An 18,032-nucleotide genomic window follows, 5' to 3' on the forward strand; every position below is an offset into this window, starting at 1 on the left:
TTCATCAATAAATACATCAAAAATTAAGATGTATTAATGGGTGGATAAAAGACTAAATGCATGGACAGAGATGTGATAAAACAATTAAAAAATGCTGATACAATCTAGGTGGTAAATACATAGGTGTTCAAAATAAAATTATTTCAAGTGTGCTGTATCTTTGAGATTTTTCACAATAAAATGGTGGGGAGAAAAATTAATTCCTTGCATCTACTAAGGTTTGAAGTCTAAAAGGGACCAGAGAAGGCTAAGATAGGAAGTGTCTATGCCACATTTAAAACCAACAAAGAACCAGAATGGGATAGGAATAGGCGAGACCAGTATGTCAGCTCTTATTTTCCCTGCCTCTGACTCCCCGAGCATCCCCCAGCACCCCAGGTTACAGTGATTCTCTAACCTCTTCCTGCTTATCCAGATACTCCATGTGTTAGGCAGTCAGTATGAAAACAGATACAGTTGTCCAGTATACAACCTCCCACCACCCCTGCCAACTCACACACACATCAGACTCCAAAACATAAGCTTAGAAGCTGACACACTTGCCCACATTCCCAGGCTCATCACTGGCTTCCAGGTTGCTGCCTGAGCCTCATCTGCCCACAGTCATGCTTGGGATTGGTACCCCTGTGATGACCAATGGGCTTCTGGGATTACCCAGCCCCTTTCAATTTCAACTCTGGTAAGTTCTAATTATAAGGGTGGAGTTTCTGCTTTGGTTTCTGTGATCACTCTCCCAGTTTGGTGCCTGAGGCCCAGGCTATCACATAAATAGATGATGACTGCTATACCAGAATGACACCTAGAATAGATAGCTGAAGGAGAGGGCATGAAGGGTCCTTGACTAGGAAGGCATGAGGCTCAAAAAAGGGTTAAGACAGTAGAAGCTACATCTCAAGAGCCCGGGTCAAGCCACATAGTTATGCAACAAATATATTTAAGTCCCTACGATGTGCTAGGCACTACGCCAGGCACTGAGTAATCCAGTGGTGAACAAAATAAATATAGTCTCTGACCTCACAGAGCTTACAGTGGTGGGAGAGTTAGTAAATAAACACTAAAAAACAAATACCTATACATATATCTATGAGAATTTATTACAAATACTATGAAAAGTAGGGTTCTTTGATAGAATATTAAGGAGATCTACTTTAAACTAAGTGGGGAGAAAATGTCTCTCTGAGGAAATGTCATTTAAGTTGTGACCACATGAAGTGTCAGGGAGCAGAGATAGTCAAGACGGAGAGGAGAAGATGAGGAAGTTTCTGAGACAGAGTAATATTAGAGGAAAGGGAAGAAAGCCTGTTTAAACTGGAGCAGCATGAGTAAGGAGGCACAAGCTCTTAGATAAGGTTTCAGACAAGTGAGCTTGAACCAAATCCGTGCACTCCTGATAAACGTGTCAAGGCCTTTGGATTTTACTGAAGTACAACAGGAAACCCTGGGTTCAAGGCAGAGATTCAAATGAAGTCTTCCTGAGTGTCACATGCCCCAGATATGGCTCCAATTCTGGATACCAAGTCTTCTGGGATAAGACAAGAATGTCAGCTCCAAGAAGTCAGGGATTTTTATCTGTATTGCTCACTGCTCTATTCCTATGCCTAAAATAGCAGGAACTTGGTAAACATTTGTTGAATCAACAGTGTGTCTCTAAGAACAACAGGACTTCTATATGATTGCAGATTTTATTTCAATGGCTCTGCTCTCCTTTAAGCAACTATGGTTTCATCATCACAGGCACTTCTTACTGCTTCATAGCAAAGAAAAGCTTAACTTTCTAGCACATAGCCCAAGAGTCAAAAGATTTTTAAAATAGAAGTCAATTTATTTGGTGTTTTGATTACAAAAGTCTTGTTGAGGGAGGGAGAAAAATGGTTTCATATAGTCTATATAGCAAGTATTAGGAAACTTACAGTTGCAAGTGAGAAAAAAAAAGCAAACTGTGAAGGAGTGGCAGGAGAGTGTTGGTGGAACAGTTGGAACATAATGGTTCATGTAAGCAACAGTTCAGGGGAGATCTCCAGGCATCACTGAACCCAGATGCTCTGGATTGTCCTTAGGATTCTGTCTCTCTCCATCCACACTCTAATTTCCTTTACAGGCTTTGTTCTCAAACAAGCTCTTCCTAAATGGTCACAAAGATAGCTACTAGTAGCTTCAGGTATACAGACTACGAGTCTAGCAACCCAGCAGAAAGAGAATGCCTCCTTCCCATGGTTCTAGCCAAAGTCTATTGGCTCTGATTGACCTGACTTGGTTTACACATCCATTCCTGAACCAATCACCGTGGCCAAAGGAATATACAACTCTTCATGGCCACGCCTAGATGATGTGCCTACCACTGAATCGGGGAGTAGTCAACCTCACCTGAAACCCAAGTACAGAGAGTGGTCATTCTTCAAAGGAAAACCAAGACGCTAATGCCAGAAGAATGTTACGGAAGTGAATGCTAGGGAGACAATTAAAAGGCAATGCAACTACAGTGTTAAGAATCACTTCTACGTGCAGAGAAAATTAAAGGCAGAGAACGACTAGAATTTGGTTTTTTTTTTAAGGAACGCACATATTATATGAGTACAAACCTTCAAATAACAGACAACGCACATAAGCTTTCTGTAATGTTTCCTCAAGGTTTGGCTGAGTGCAAGTTTCAGGTGAACACTCCAAGCAATGCGTGCACATGAAAAAAACATACCCTTTAATTTATATATGGTAGAGAATTTATATATGTTCACCCTGACATGTGAAAGGAAGGCAGTAACCATTTACAAGAATTTTATGCATGTCTAAGAAAGTTTTAACAATATATTTTTAAATTACGTTGAAAACTGCCACAATGTGGAAAGCTTATTTCAAACTGATAATATACTATTCAGTATAGTATTAAGAATTATCTGTTTTGGACCACTTATTGACTTAATCAAAAATGTATTCAGTTTTGAGCATTTTTATACTTAATAAAAAACTTTAAAAATCTTAAGTAAAATATGGCTGAACCAAACATGAGAATATTGAAAAATGTTAACCTTAATGAGATTAGTGTAATAATAAAATACACCTTGAAACAAACAAAATTCTACAATAATGAAAAGTCATTCTTGAAAGAGAATTCTTGAAAGAGAACGACTGAAACTGAAGAGTGAAAAAAAGAACTAATTAAGTAGACCAATGAGATATGCAAAATCAGTAAGCAGCAATCAATATAGAAAAGTATGACAGAAGAAACGTATTACAACTCTGAGTCTTGCAATGCAAGAACTAGGAGAAAAAATTAAACACATTGTATAAAACCAATAACCTTCTATTAACAACTATTAAGATTTTCAAGAACAGGGACTTCCCTGGTGGTCCAGTGGTTAAGAATCCGCCCTCCAATGCAGGGGACACAGGTTCAGTACTTGGTCGGGGAACTAAGATCCCACATGCCACAGGGCAACTAAGCCCGTACACTGCAACTACTGAGCCCACGCACCACAGCTACTGAGCTCGCACACCACAAATACAGAGCCCACGCACTCTGGAGCCCATGCGCCACAACTAGAGAGAAGCCCGCGTGCCACAACAAAAGATCCTGAGTGCCGCAACTAAGACCCGACTCAGCCAAAACTAAGTTAAAAAAAAAAAAAAAAAAAGATTTGCAAGAACAGCACACATCTGTAGAACAGCATCTAAATATAGCCAGAAACAATAAAATAAGCTCAACTTCAAGCTTTCATGAGGGCAGACAGGTAAGACTAAGTAATCATTAGTCTTATTCACTGCTATATCTCTAAAGCCTGGAATAGTGCCTCGCACATAGTGGATATTCAATAAATTTTGTTTCAGTTGAAGAATGACATACATAATCACTCTATCCAGTTATTTCCATTATTTAAAGTGAACAATTTGGTGGATCATTCTGTGATCTCAAAATGAAACCAGTTAATCCAATATGTATTTATGTGAATGTGAATCTACAATCAAATATACCCAGAAAGAGTCTGCCAGTCATATGTTGGGGTATATAGTTTTCAGGCCTGAAAAAGATACAAAAATCCTACTCATTATTTGTATTTTGTAGACTTGCACTGCCACAACCAAGATTCTACCTGGATTGTTAGGAGAATAACAAGTTCTTAGTTGGGTTTCCCCTAGAAGCAAATCCTGAAACAGGGATTGAATGCAACATAGCTTATTTAGAACAGTGACTCTAACAGGGAAATGGGAAGATGACATAGAAAATGAAAGGAAGTCAATACACGGTGTATTATTAAGCCAACTACCCCAGTGGATACTACAGAGAAGCTCTAGAATTATTCCAGCAAATAGGTGAAGAGCCTGGGAATTTATATGTTTACGTCACAGGTCCACTGGGTTAAGGGCCATCACCTGAGGGACATTAATTCCCTTTCACTTTCAGCCTACCCAAGCATGTGGACAAAATGGATTTTGGCAACCCAAGGCTAGCCCCCCAACAGAGATGTAGTTGCTGGCCCCTGGAAGTCAAGCTGGCATGTGTGGAAGTAGTAAGAGAATCTGAGGGGATAAGTTGGAGTACTCACAGTGTCTGCTACACCAGGCAAGTAACAGCAATTGGTATGCAAGCAGAAGAAGCCCTAGAATACAGAGATGATATGAAACTAAAATGTAACTGTAACTTCTTAGCACTAGGCTAAATAGCCTTTAAAGGCACTATGGTATAGCGGCTACTACTGTCTACGCTCAGTAAATCACTGTTGTTGATGAGGGAGTGAATAAATGATTTATGACTCAACTATTCAGAAACAGATACACCAGAATACCACACACAGCCATAAGAGCCCAGTTACACTGAGCTTTGAATATTAATTTATTTTCTAAATTTCACTTTTGACAACCTAGCTAAGAGGGGAGAGCTTTTATGCAGAACTTTTTCTTCCATAAGAGATAGTCACATACTCTGTTTTAGCCATAAAGTATCACGAATAAAAGAACAGATTAAACCTTAATGATTTTCCCTAATATGAACACAATTATACAGTCAATAAAAATCTAAAGTAAAGAAGCATCTTGAAAGAAATAAAGTCATTTACCTTCTTGTTCTCCACATATCCTAAATCACCCACATTCTTTCTCAAGATCTAATGGCATTTAAAGGCTAAATTTTTAATCCAGATTTCACATCTTATTATGGTCCTACAGCTAAATTTTGTTGCTTTCAGAAATCATTTGCATGCCAGTTCAATATGCTTCAATTGGGGGTGAATTATCAATTCTGATGATATCTTTTTTAAATAAATTAAGCTAGAGACACAGGAAATAACACATTCTTTGTTTTCCCAAGGGGATCAATCTGACATTTATTAAAGTTGATATGAGTCCTTTAGAAAAAGGTAGAAATCAATTCTGAGCAGGAAAGTTAAGGTAAGCAATATTATATGAAATTGAAACCAAAGATGACTCCATTTTTGTAAGTTTAATAACCACCATATGTCAATTCAAATATGCTATTGTTTTCCTTTTAATGAAGATGGCTTATATTGATTAATACTGTATGCATATATGAGGAGGTATAAAACTTACTCTCACTTATTGATCAAGAATTGCTTAATTTGATCCCAGAATAAAATTGCCCTTCAGGCAGTGACTTGCATCCAGTTTGGATCAGGATAATGACATACTAACCTTAAGCAACTGCCATTTATCAAGGAAACTGGTAGTATTTACTAGAAAAGTTAAAGAAATTTAGAGATTTAAAACTCTAACATAAACTGAATGACAATATTTGCTATTTTTCATCCTCCCAGAATTACCAATTTCTATTTAATGGCATACAGTATAACAATATTACATTTGATGCATTCATTATAGTATGACCACATTCGTAAACATCCTTGAGGATTCATTCCTGAGGAGTAATTGACCTTTCACTCTTTAAAATATTTCACTCTCCTTAAATTTCAACTTCAATTTCTTCTCTCTGAAACCAAAGAATCTCACCACACCAGCCCCAAATTTAAGCATAACTGGCCTTAAATCAGTAGTAAATGATCAGATAAGAAAAGAAAGAGAATACTATTAGGAAAATCACAGTGATGCAATCCTAAAGTATAATTATCTCATTAAATAAATGAATAGAAAAGGCTTCTTCTTCCAGGGAAGGCCCATATTCTTCAGACAAATAAGATTACAATTAATCATTTGTCTTAAGGGGCCCCATTATGCCCCAAAGAAATCTAATTATCTGATAGCTCAACAGAAGCCTAGAACTGTATTGTCTAGCAGCTACAACGAGTAATATAATAGAATCTAGCTCAAGAGCACAATAGAAGCCTAGAATTAGTAATCTAACTCTATGCTTTCAGGCAAATAGGCTTTGGTGATTCTACAAAGATCCTCTAGGACCCATTAAAATAAGATGCCTTCCTATGGTTACAAAGCTAGTTGTTGTCTTTTTAAATAGTGCTCAGGTTGATAAAACGATATCATAGGACACTAGTGAGTTCATCACAACAAGACCAGTTTCTATAAATACACCACCCCTCTCAAGCCTCCTTTTGTTAATCTACTGTAATTGTCCCCCGCTTAACCAGACTCCCTTTCTCCAGCCCCTTCCTTGGAAGGACTAGCATACATTATTGGCTTTTTAGTTTATATGGTCACTAGTGGTTTTGGCTAGGAGGAATCAAAAGCCTAATCATCCCTTGAGTGAATCACTAAAACTGAGTCACTGAATTTGCAAAACCAGAGATTACAGTCAAGATCAAAGTATCCTCACCAAGTTGAATTTTTGTCCCATGGACCCTACTGGAAACAGTCTTCAACTTCAGTTAAAAGAAATGTACTAGAAATCAGAACAGAATCACTACCATTAACTTTCTTCTTTTAAACAACAGGGAAATGGGCCCAAGATTAAAATGTTATCAATAATTTTCAGTTCTTCAAAATGAATTATTAAAATTATTTATTAAAATATATGCTGCTGCCTGTATGTGACCTTAACGGTTCTCAACTCCTACTGGGCTGCGAAATAGAAACTCAGGCTGCCTCAGCCACATCTTAGACCTACTGGGTCAGAATCTCCAGAAGTAAACTCATTGACTGATCTGGAGGCTGTGACTAACTTTTATTGTCACATGATGTCATCTATTTCTATGCCTTTATACAGTATTTCATTCATATTAACATTTTTGAACACCACATATTTTCTAGGCACTGTACTATCTAGTTTCACACACCATTTGGAATACATTAAGATTAAGAGATGGAATGACATTTTATATTTAACAACATTGATATGATTCACATCCCTATTAACAACAGAAACAAAATATTTTAATATTGATAGGAATACAGCATAACTCATTTAACTCAATACTGACAGTTAGTATGGCTAGTCAGGCTTCAACTATTAAAGACTTACCAGATTGCTTCTTTATTTAACAATTCAAGCTAACACTACCAGCATGGGTTTAATAATCCATGCAAAAATTTCTGCACTTCAGGTAGATTCCATTAAAGAATAGTTGTCAAAATTCCACTTCCTGAATGTCTTCTAATACTTCTAATATTTCTTCAAATATCTGAGCACTACATACTGATTTCCCAAACCTATCAAATGTGATAGAACAAGTAAATACTGAACATCAAACTAAAACACCTTTGGGGTATGATTTTCTGTTTAGACTACTTCCCTTAACTTTCTGAATGCCTCTGGGCATAACTGAAATATCCTGTTACTTTTCCTGTACCATGTGTTAAAGTTTAAGTGCGTTACATAATTGAATTGATTAACAATTTTTAGAAGATTAATTAGCGTCCGGACAGAAATTTAACAGAACTTTTCATTAATACCTTAATCTTGATAGTACCAGTTTTCCCCTCAGAACACTTTGAATTCCCAGAGATGGCTTCTAAATACGGAGCCTCTATTTACTTAATGGAGCTTTGCGCCCCTGAGAGGAGCTTTGTGGGGTGCTGGGGAACTCGGAGGAAAATGTGAAACGGGCTGCTTATGAATAAGAATGCAAACTAGGCCCTCTCAGCCTGGCAGGTTTCAAGCGCTATATATCCCTTACCCTGATTGCAACTTCAGCAGAGTGGAGTGGTTTGTTTGTTGAAATAATGAATAGTAGATGGCATCCACTTTAGTGGAAAGTTTTAATTTGTGATTCCCTGAGGCTGTGTGAAATGAAACACCCTTATTTATTCCCATAAATGAAGCCAAACTGCTTCTGGAATTTCTTCTGAAAAAGACCATCTAGGAACACTGATTTGACATATTAGCCTGTGAAATAAAACATTTAATGAATGTACTTTTGTAGTGAAGAGCACTATTTCTATGAAGATTATTGCTGAAGTATGTTCTTATCTGATTAAGTTTCTACTTTTAAAAACTGATGCTGAAGGGCTTCCCTGGTGGCGCAGTGGTTGAGAGTCTGCCTGCCAATGCAGGGGACACAGTTTCGAGCCCTGGTCTGGGAGGATCCCACATGCCACGGAGCAACTGGGCCCGTGAGCCACAACTACTGAGCCTGCGCGTCTGGAGCCTGTGCTCTGCAACAAGAGAGGCCGCGATAGTGAGAGGTCCGCGCACCGCGATGAAGAGTGGTCCCCCCTCGCCGCAACTAGAGAAAGCCCTCGCACAGAAACGAAGACCCAACACAGCCAAAAATAATAAATAAATAAATTTTTTAAAAACTGATGATGAGGTACATCAGGATGTTTAAGCTTGCCTCAGAAATTCAGAAAATAAAAATGTCTATCTTGATTTTACATCTGTTTTAGTTAAAATATCAGTTACTACTGAAAGCAATCATTAGTGCCCCAATAACACCTTATTATTAAATTTTAATAAACAATTCAAATGGATTAAATAGTAGTGAGTGTTGGGAAAGAAGAACTAAAATTTACCCTTGCAAAATACAGAAAGAGAATTACCTTAAACATTAGTAAATTTAAGACTGAAGAGAGATTTAAATTGACCAGGAGAACAAAAGCACCTTCAAAATTCTCAAGTACTTAAGAAATCTCCATGATAAATAATTTGGGGGGGTCCCGAGGAGGTCCCTGGTGGCGCAGTGGTTGAGAGTCCACCTGCCGATGCACGGGACACGGGTTCGTGCCCCGGTCAGGGAAGATCCCACATGCCGCGGAGCGGCTGGGCCCGTGAGCCATGGCCGCTGAGCCTGCGCGTCCAGAGAAAAATAATTTGGTTGCTGCTTTTATATCAATTTAGCTATTTATTAAATCTTCCCTCAATGGTATTAAAGAAAATATTTGGTTAACTTATTCCTTACCTGAAACAAATTAAACAGCATTTACTTAGGAATGTAGATACTCATTTAGGTTTTAGAAGATTATTAAGTGACTGCGTTTCAGGTGCTGTTCTAAATCCTGAGGAGACAGTGGTGAACACAATGCTTACTATCGATCCCTGTCTCAGTGGAACTAACATCCAATGGGTAGGAGTGGGGAGGGGGTGGGAGGACAGAAAATAAACAAGGCAACAAATAAGTAAATAAGATAATGTCAGATAGGTAAAGGAATAGAAATAAAATAAAACTGAGTAATGGATAAAAAGTGAAGGGGTGGGGTGCTGAGTGCAGGTGATTGAGCTGAGACCTAAGTGGTAAGATAAGAGACATCTATGCGAAATTTGAGAAATTGCAAATGCTAGTTGGAAACATCTACATGTAGACCACTAGCACATAGGAATAGAAACCTAACATATATAAAAAGAGGCCTTCTTCTAACATTTGTGAAGTCCAGGGCAAGAATACAAATAGAGGCTCATATACCATATGTCAAAATATTTATAACTTCTAACTCAAGATAACTGGTAAAGGCAACAAATTCCATCCTCCTAGGTACCTTCACAAGAATGTGGTGGTATGAGCTCCTGACCTACCCTGCCCCCTCCTATTGTGAACTCAATTGTATACTGCAAGAAACCTTACACCTTCACATGTGGACAACCCAACCTACCCACCTGAGCCCATTCGCACACCCTCCCCACAAAGAGATATGCCTTGGCTAACCTTCAGGAGGCAAGACCCAAATCCAAGGGACACTCCTGAGTTTTTCTCATGTTTAGCTTCTTGACAGTATGCAATGCTGAAACACCCTTTTATCTTGATTTCCACAACATCATAATTTTTAGTTTTCCACAAATGTTTTTGGCAGTTCCTCTGCCTCCACCCATGCCTTAAACATTTTATCCCTTAAGGCTCTGTTTTAATTCCTATTCTTTCTCACTTTACACATCTTCCCTAGGTGATCTCATTCATTTCCATGACCTAAATTATCATCAGCAGGCCAGTATCTATTTCTCTAGCACTGTCTTTTTCCCTAAGACTAATTGCCTACTTGATAAATACACTTGGAACTCTCACAGGCACCTCAAGCTCACTGTCTTAAACTGCTCTTTACTCTCTTCTCCCCCAACCTTGTTCCAGTCTTCCCTGCTTCTGAAAATAGCACCCTTCCCATCTGAGTTGCACGAGTAAGAAATCTGGAAATCACCCCTTACACTGCCCTTCGTTTGCCTCCTTCTCCCACATACCACCAATTCTGTTTGCTCAGTACCTCTCATATCCATTTATCCATAACCCCTATGGCCACTGTCTACATTGTTCAAACCACTATTACTTCTGTTACTACCAAAACAGCCTCCTAACTTGGTGCTCCTCCAACTTTTTCATGTCATGGCACAGGTTGAAAACGATAATATTGTAAGATACTCTGGAATAAACTGGAAAAGATTTTAAAGAATCTATTTGGGCTTAACTTAAAAAACATTGCTTTTCTCACACTGTAATTTTGAAAAATAAATAAATATAAAGCATTATAAGGTTAAACAGTGGAATTTTATAAATATCAAATATATTTTTCAAAATTTTGAGAGGAATTTTTTATAAGTTTTCCTTCATAAATATAACTTTTTAATATAAGCTTTTATAATTGAAATGCCTACTATCAATCCTGATCAAGACATTTTAAAGATGAACTCTTCAACTTCCTGATAGGCATTATCTAAGAGAACTTATGTTCATACAAGGAAATGAAAAAAGTGTTTAAATATTTTTACAACCATTTTAAAATTTACAACAGTTGAAATCATATTTTAAAACTCTAACAGTTCTTCCTGTTATTTAAATAGCAAATATAATGTTCAAATTCCTTCCAATAACATGAATGGATTTTGAAACCAGCTGAACTTTTTCATATCACGTATTTCAAAAACAGTGAAGGAAATTTTATCTGCAGGACACATGGGCACCATCAAATCAGTTGCCTTGCAGCTAGCACAGTGGACAGGAACAAAAAAGAACATCAGCTGCAAACAGAAATGTCAGCTATGTGTCATGTCAGAGAATGCCTTGGAGCTGCACCTCTACCCCACCTTTGCAAGCCCTCTCTGACCAGCCACACTGCGGGCACCTGGAACAAAAACCCTCCCAGCAGCCCCATGGACTGTGAAACACCTAAAATGAAGATGTGGGGAGCAGAAAATATGGAATAAACCCAAATATCAAAGAAATGCAGGAATTTGGGGAGCCCCTCTCCATTCAGCCACTCACTGAATTGCTAAGGGGTTAGCTATCTTCTGCGTACTGCAGTTTTGAATATAATGAAGCAGAAAACTATTTCTGAACTTCCTGGAAAGAATAATATTTGATTGGGGTGGGCTAGCTTGGTTCTGGAACAGGCAGTAAAGACACATTTTCTAAGAATAGAGCTCAACCTGAATAGACATGAATAATGAACATTTGTTGACTGCATTCCCAGCAACCATTCCCTGCTTTGCCCCTCTTAAAAGTCTCTAGATTTTTCTTCTGGTTAGCAGCTCCTCCTTCTCAAAGCTCATGGCTCTTTGAGTCCTGGATCTAGGATAAACAAGACATTCGCAACCTTAAACGCCTGTCCCCATTCTTCACTCAAGGGTACGGTTGCCAAGGGCTTAAAGTTCCCTGCTCTTCTGAAACAGCTACCAAAAGACATGCTCTCTGTCATTGTACTGGACGTGATCTCATTAAGAGCATGCATTCTTAATGGGTGTGATATCATTTCCCAGGGGGTGAAAACTGGGGAGAGAAAAAAAACTTACTCTCTTTAGGTATAAAGCATAAATATGCATACAGTACATAAACATATACACAATATATACGTGGCATTAAAATGCTGGGGGGCCATGAAGAAAAAGTCTTAAAAGGCTCCTCAGGGGATCAATAATGGGAAAAAAAAGTTGACAAACTCTGTTCTAGAGCAATGGCAAATACCACAAAAAGCGGAAGACAATAATGGAAACTAAATTATTGATGTTATCATTGTTTATGAAACAAATGACACCTGAAGCCTGTTCTAGCTCTTAGCTTCCCACTTAACTAAGCCAATAAATCCTCTTTATTGTTTAAGCAATGTTACCTTGAGTTTCCTGTTACTCATCACAAAAGTCCTATTAACAGATAAAATATGGAACTCTTTCTCTGAGGTATTATATTGACACATGGCAGTGCAACAGAATATTAAAGTGAAACTATTTTAGTCTGCTTCTGCTAAGCCTCCATGAAAATAGATGCCAGCTACCTTCATATCCCAAATGAGCGAAGTAAGATGAGAATCTCACTTACAACTTGCAAAGAGATGGTGAGAAATGGATTTCAAAACTCTTTGCCCTCATCCCCTGGGTACTATAAAAGGGTTAAAACTGAAGACAGAGTTGAAGGTTAGAGAGTAGTTATTAGGACACTGACATGAGGATGGGTGGTGGAGAGTCCTCAAACTGGGAGGGAATTGAAGGAGACCAGTTAAATAGTTTGATGTGTATCTCTGGAAATTTGTGGAGACGCAATCGACTAGTGACAGAAGTTGACATGAAATTGTGAGGTTCAAGCTTCCATCTGTAACTCGTGAAAGTTAAAGAAGTTAAAAGCAATACAAAGTCAAAATTGAGGTAAACTGAGACAAATTCTCCTCCCTCATTTCTCTGGATTCAAACTACATTGCTTAGGATTCTTTGATTGCAAGTGACAAAAATACAGGTTGAATCAGCTTAAATGAAAAACGGTAATTTATCGGCTCATAAAGTCAAAGCACAGAATGGGAGAGGTAGATTGGACCTTGGGGATGAGCAGAGCCAGAGACATAAGCAGGGCTGAGAGCTGGGACTTTATTAACAGAAGCTAGTGAAGAGGTGCCAGATAGGAAGGAAGGGATGGAGGGAGGAAGGGAGGGAGGAAGGAAGGAAGGGGGGAAGGAAGGAAGGAAGAAAATCTGCAAGCAAATAGGACAAGAATTGATTTTAGATTACTATCAATATCAGAAGTCCAAATCGGTGCATAAAACACAGAAGGAGAAGTACAGTATTGGGGCAGATGTTCAAGATCATGTAGGAAATTCACTTTGAAATGCATCCAACAAAATAAGACAGATGTATGAGTGGATGCATAGACAGATACATGATAAAACAGGTACAGTAAAATGTTAATGATAGCATCTTGGTGGTAAGTATATAGGTGTTTACTGTAAAATTCTTTCAACTTTTCTGTAAGTTTGATATTTTTTTTAACAAAATTGGGGGGAAAAAATCAAGCATAACAGCATCATGGCTGCAGTGATTAGTCCCTTATCAGCAGGATTCTAGTCCTAAACTGAAGGTATAGAAAACAGATCTTGCACTCCAGGGAAAGTGAGGACTGGCAAAACCTATTCATTCAGCTAGAACATATAACAAATATTTCTTGAATTCCCACTTGGTAGCATCCATTGTATTAAGATCAACGTGTTAAAAAGAGAAATTAGATATGAACTGCAGAGTGAAAGCTCAAGGTTAAGAGGTGACCATCCTAGTTTGGGAATTTGAGTAAAAAAATGACAGGTAAAAATGGTTATCCCACTGATTTAATATGCTTCTATTTGGTTACTAGTGCACTAAGCATCACTTCACATGTAGAAATAAAGCTCTGATTTCTCACTTGGACAACAGAGTAGATGATGGGATCCTTCATGGAGACAGAAAATGCACACGGAAGAATATATCTGTGGTGGGTAATAACTTCTGAATTCGCTTTTGGAATCTTGAAGTTGGGGTGCTTACATTACATCTAAATAGAGAGGTCCAATAGGTCCGGAATTCAGGAAAAATTTGAACAGTGGGAGAAATTGGGAGTTATCATCATAAAAGTGGTCAAGACCCTGGGTAAGATCATCCAGAGATTGTGCTGTGAGAAGAAATTATTCTTTCTTTCATTCACTTACCCGTTCACCAAACTATCATTGAGTGTTACTAAAACTACAAAAAATGACAGAATGTTTTCCAGGAGTTCATAACTTCTTAATTGCCAAATTCAATGACCTATTTGCAATCCCAAATGAGTTAAACTTACTTCTGTACAGCATTTATTTGGTTGGCTATTCCTTAACTGAAAAGCTCTCCTACAGTGATATTCCGATCACCATTCCCCCACTTTTTTGCCTGTTCCTTTTCGGTCTCATACTGAGACTTAGAATTTGACATTCCCAGGGTTTCATCCTTGGTCCTTAAACCTTCCTCTCTAACTCCAATTTTCCCAGTTAGGCTTCAGGTCAAACTGACTAAAGTTTAACAGCTAGTTTAAAACTAAAAATTGTGTTGATAGTATTGATACAACACCGGCATTACTTTCCGCCTTACAGATATCCGGACTTAGGTTCTACTAGCCTGTGAGAATCGTATTGTTTTACTCTGAGCCTATTTTCTCACGTCCTGAAAATGGCAACAAAAATATTTAACTTGCAAGGCTACTGTTAATGATTAAACTATAAACGTAAAGCATCCAGCACAGTGCTCTGCACTCCGACACGTACCATTTAACACACCCCATAAATTCAGATGAACGACAAATTATGCCAAATTATAAGTATCTACCTTACGTAATATTAACTTCTGTTCGTGAGGCTACATAGTGTTAATCAGGTTACACGCGCTGGCTCGCTGTGTATTATTTTCTTTAGAATCTCTCATAGCATCAGGGACTGGCTCAAAGTAACAGTAGCAACCGCTTCCTTCCAAACACATTGAGGGAAACACATTTTCCAAGGCTTTTTAAGAAATAGTTCAGTTTAGCTTAGGGGTGAAACGGAAAAGTAAGCTTCGTCACAAAAACTCAAGCCAACACTACCGTCCGTCTGCAGGTCTCTGAGGGAAAAGGGAGCGGGGTCACAACATAGTTCACGAAGCAGAGTACAAACCGAAGGTTTTATCTTTCCCGCCGGTTCCTAGAGGACCAACCATACTGATATTCCATCGTGCTCTGCGCCACTTCCGTTCGCGCGTTTTAATTACGTCACGCGCCAGCTCTCGCGGTATCTTCCCGTTGCTGAGGCCTTTTAACAAAGATCTCGCGAAATTTGTCCAACGGGTCCAAGCTAGCCTCTCACCCTCCCCCACTCCACCCCCAACCCGTCTTTCCTTTCTCTGTCTTTGTCACCAAACTCTCTCTTCCCCTCCCTTGAGCTCACCGCCCACCTCTGGTTTCCGATTTTAGGCCGGAACCGGAAGTTTGGTGGGCGGGGCCCGGCGGAGGAAAACGCAGCGGAGCCGGAGCCGGGACTCGGCTGTGGCCGCAGCCCCTGTCCCCGCCACGGACCGCCGTGGCTCCAGGTTGAAGGTCGGTCCGGAGGCGGGTGGGCGCGGGTCTCCCCCGGACTGTCCGGGCCGCAACCTTCCCTGGCCCCCCGGGTTCCGCAAGGGATCATGTCTACAGCCTCCGCCGCTTCTTCGTCCTCCTCGTCTTCCGCCGGTGAGATGATCGAAGCCCCGTCCCAAGTCCTCAACTTTGAAGAGATCGACTACAAGGAGATCGAGGTGGAAGAGGTGAGCGAGGGCCGGCACGGAGGCGCCGGCCCCGGCCCGTCCAGGTCTCTTCCTGGTTCCGACTCTTAAGGCGCCTCCTCGACTCCTCTGTTTCGCGGGGTCCACCCGGGTGTCCCCCCACCCCACGGAGACCGGGTGTAAAGGGGAATTTCCCCGTTCACCTGCTCCGGTGTAGCTCTCTTTTTTCCTCATTTCGGCACTCTTGAGTTTGAATTTGATATTCCAGTGCCTGGATTTGGGTCCTCTCAAACAGAGAAGGATGAACTGGTGCGGTCGTGTGGTCCACCAGTTCTCGAATCTGTTCAGTAGTAAAACTCATCAAAACCATGGCCGTTTTGGAGTTTTGGTTCTCTAAGGCATAGTGTTGTTAAGGGCCAAGGATTTTATTATGTTCGATTTCCAGCTCAGCGTCAGGCGCCCAGTGGGTGTTCTATGGATGCTTGATAAATTAATACATCCCCAGGTCTAACACAGTTTTTCCCCGAGTACGGAATGGTTCTCAGTTTAGCCGATTCCATAGAGCAGTAGTCGTAATAGTAAATGTTCTGCCTTCAATTAGACTACTTTAGATTGATTTCACCTTTAGTACTATAGACTGCTATACGATGAAAAGATGTTTCAAGTAGCATATTCTGAAGAGATAACTAATGATTTCGGTGACAACCAGAATATGTCAGACCAAAAATCGCTGTTAGAAAACCCGAATCCATTCTTTATTGTGCAATAAATTAAATTATTTTAGAGCAAGGTAATAATGTGCCTTTAATACACTGCTTCTTTTCAAATTCACAGAGATTGGTTGTAAAGTCCACAAAATTTAGAAAAGTAAAATCTGTATATATGTTAAGATACACTTTAGAAAGTGTTAAAACTTTGGTTGAAAATTGTATCTATTATTTACCATTTGTTTGTCATTTTTAAAATGTACTAAGCACCTTACATTACATACACCAAAAAGAACCCTGTATGTCCTATATTACAGACTCTCAATTACCTCTACTTTAAAAATTCAAAACTATTTTTAGGTGGTGGCAAGCTAAAAGTAGTGAGATAATTATCCTTCAACAAATAATTTTTTTTTCTATGCATGTTTTGGAAGAATAATGGATTATTTAATCATATTTTTACTTGAATAAAATAACCTTAAAGGTCACTGAAAACAACTTCATTTTACAAGACAGTGTAAGTGGGAAGAGTGAGGCCTTTGGAAGGAGTTAGATGAAGGTTCAGTATATCAGCTATGCCACTTATTAGCTGTATGATTTGGAGCAAGTCTCCTGACTAACCTTGTTGAGCTTTCATTTCCTTAACTGTAAAATAGGGATAATAATTTCTATTTCATTTTATTTGTATAACAGATTTTATTAGGTAATACATGCAAAACACCCAACACTGCCTGACACACATTACTAGGAAACTGAGTTACAGAGAGGAGCAGTGACCTGCTTTGAGGTCACATGGCTAAAAGAAGGACCCATAGTTTGGAAAGAGGGGGGGAATTTGTGTGTGTGTGTGTGTGTGTGTGTGTGTGTGTGTGTTCTATTGAGGCTATGATAAAGTCCTTTTTAAGAATTGAATAGTTGATCCAGCTTTCATGGCTAACATTCTTTCTTTTTTAAGAATGAAAATTTGGTGAGTCAGTATAAAAGAATTACAGTTTTTAAATAAGCATTTACGTCTGCTCTGTGGTGAACTGCTATGCTTGTAGACTACGGATTGTCATGTAATAATAACTTGTACTTCATGGTCTTCCAAATGCTTTCACAGACTTACATCATTTGATTTTTACCACCTTAGTTTTCCCACACTACCTTCTAAAGCATTTTACATTCTTGGTTACTAAGGTGTCATTTATCATTTTACTGCTCTTTCTCCGAAGCCACTTAACTTCTGATTGAGGTTCTGTTTCCAAAGACCCTTCCTTCAGTTTAGATGATGTTTCAACTTTTCTTTGGTATTTTTAGGACATTCCTGAGGAGTAAATTTTTGTTTGTAGCTGAAGTTTTCTCATGTAAGGCAGTCATCTAATTTTATTCTTCTCACTTTTTTATTACACAGTTTAATTTCATGTTAAAGATTGAATTTAGACTTTTCTAATGTTAAAACTGTTACATAATTTTCATTATCACATTAAAACAGTGTTATAAATCTAGGTTGCACAGCACTCTAACTATTTCTTAACTTAGATTCTGCTTCTAGCTTAAAATCATGAATAAGAGAA

At 38.8% G+C, this 18,032-nt stretch overlaps 1 protein-coding gene and 1 long non-coding RNA gene across 4 annotated transcripts in view; one reads left to right on the plus strand and one right to left on the minus strand.

The window, feature by feature from the left end:
• The window catches only part of LOC102995530 (uncharacterized), a 64,056-nt gene extending 48,658 nt beyond the window's left edge, over positions 1-15,398 (minus strand). Inside the window, exon 1 of the long non-coding RNA XR_449141.3 lies at positions 15,117-15,398. This is a non-coding gene — a long non-coding RNA (uncharacterized lncRNA). The remainder of the gene's footprint in view (positions 1-15,116) is intronic.
• Positions 15,399-15,542: 144 nt separating this feature from the next.
• Positions 15,543-18,032, plus strand: part of MAP3K7 (mitogen-activated protein kinase kinase kinase 7) — a 69,912-nt gene continuing 67,422 nt past the window's right edge. For all 3 annotated transcript variants that reach the window (XR_003681529.2, XM_007126228.3, XM_007126229.4), the window contains exon 1: positions 15,543-15,811. Coding sequence is in view for 2 of the 3 variants with exons in the window: in XM_007126228.3 (XP_007126290.1) it covers positions 15,692-15,811 (120 nt within the window). In the remaining variant the exon portion in view is untranslated. The remainder of the gene's footprint in view (positions 15,812-18,032) is intronic.

This window comes from Physeter macrocephalus, chromosome 10 (genome assembly GCF_002837175.3).
Source record: "Physeter macrocephalus isolate SW-GA chromosome 10, ASM283717v5, whole genome shotgun sequence".
Taxonomy (NCBI): Eukaryota; Metazoa; Chordata; class Mammalia; order Artiodactyla; family Physeteridae; genus Physeter; species Physeter macrocephalus.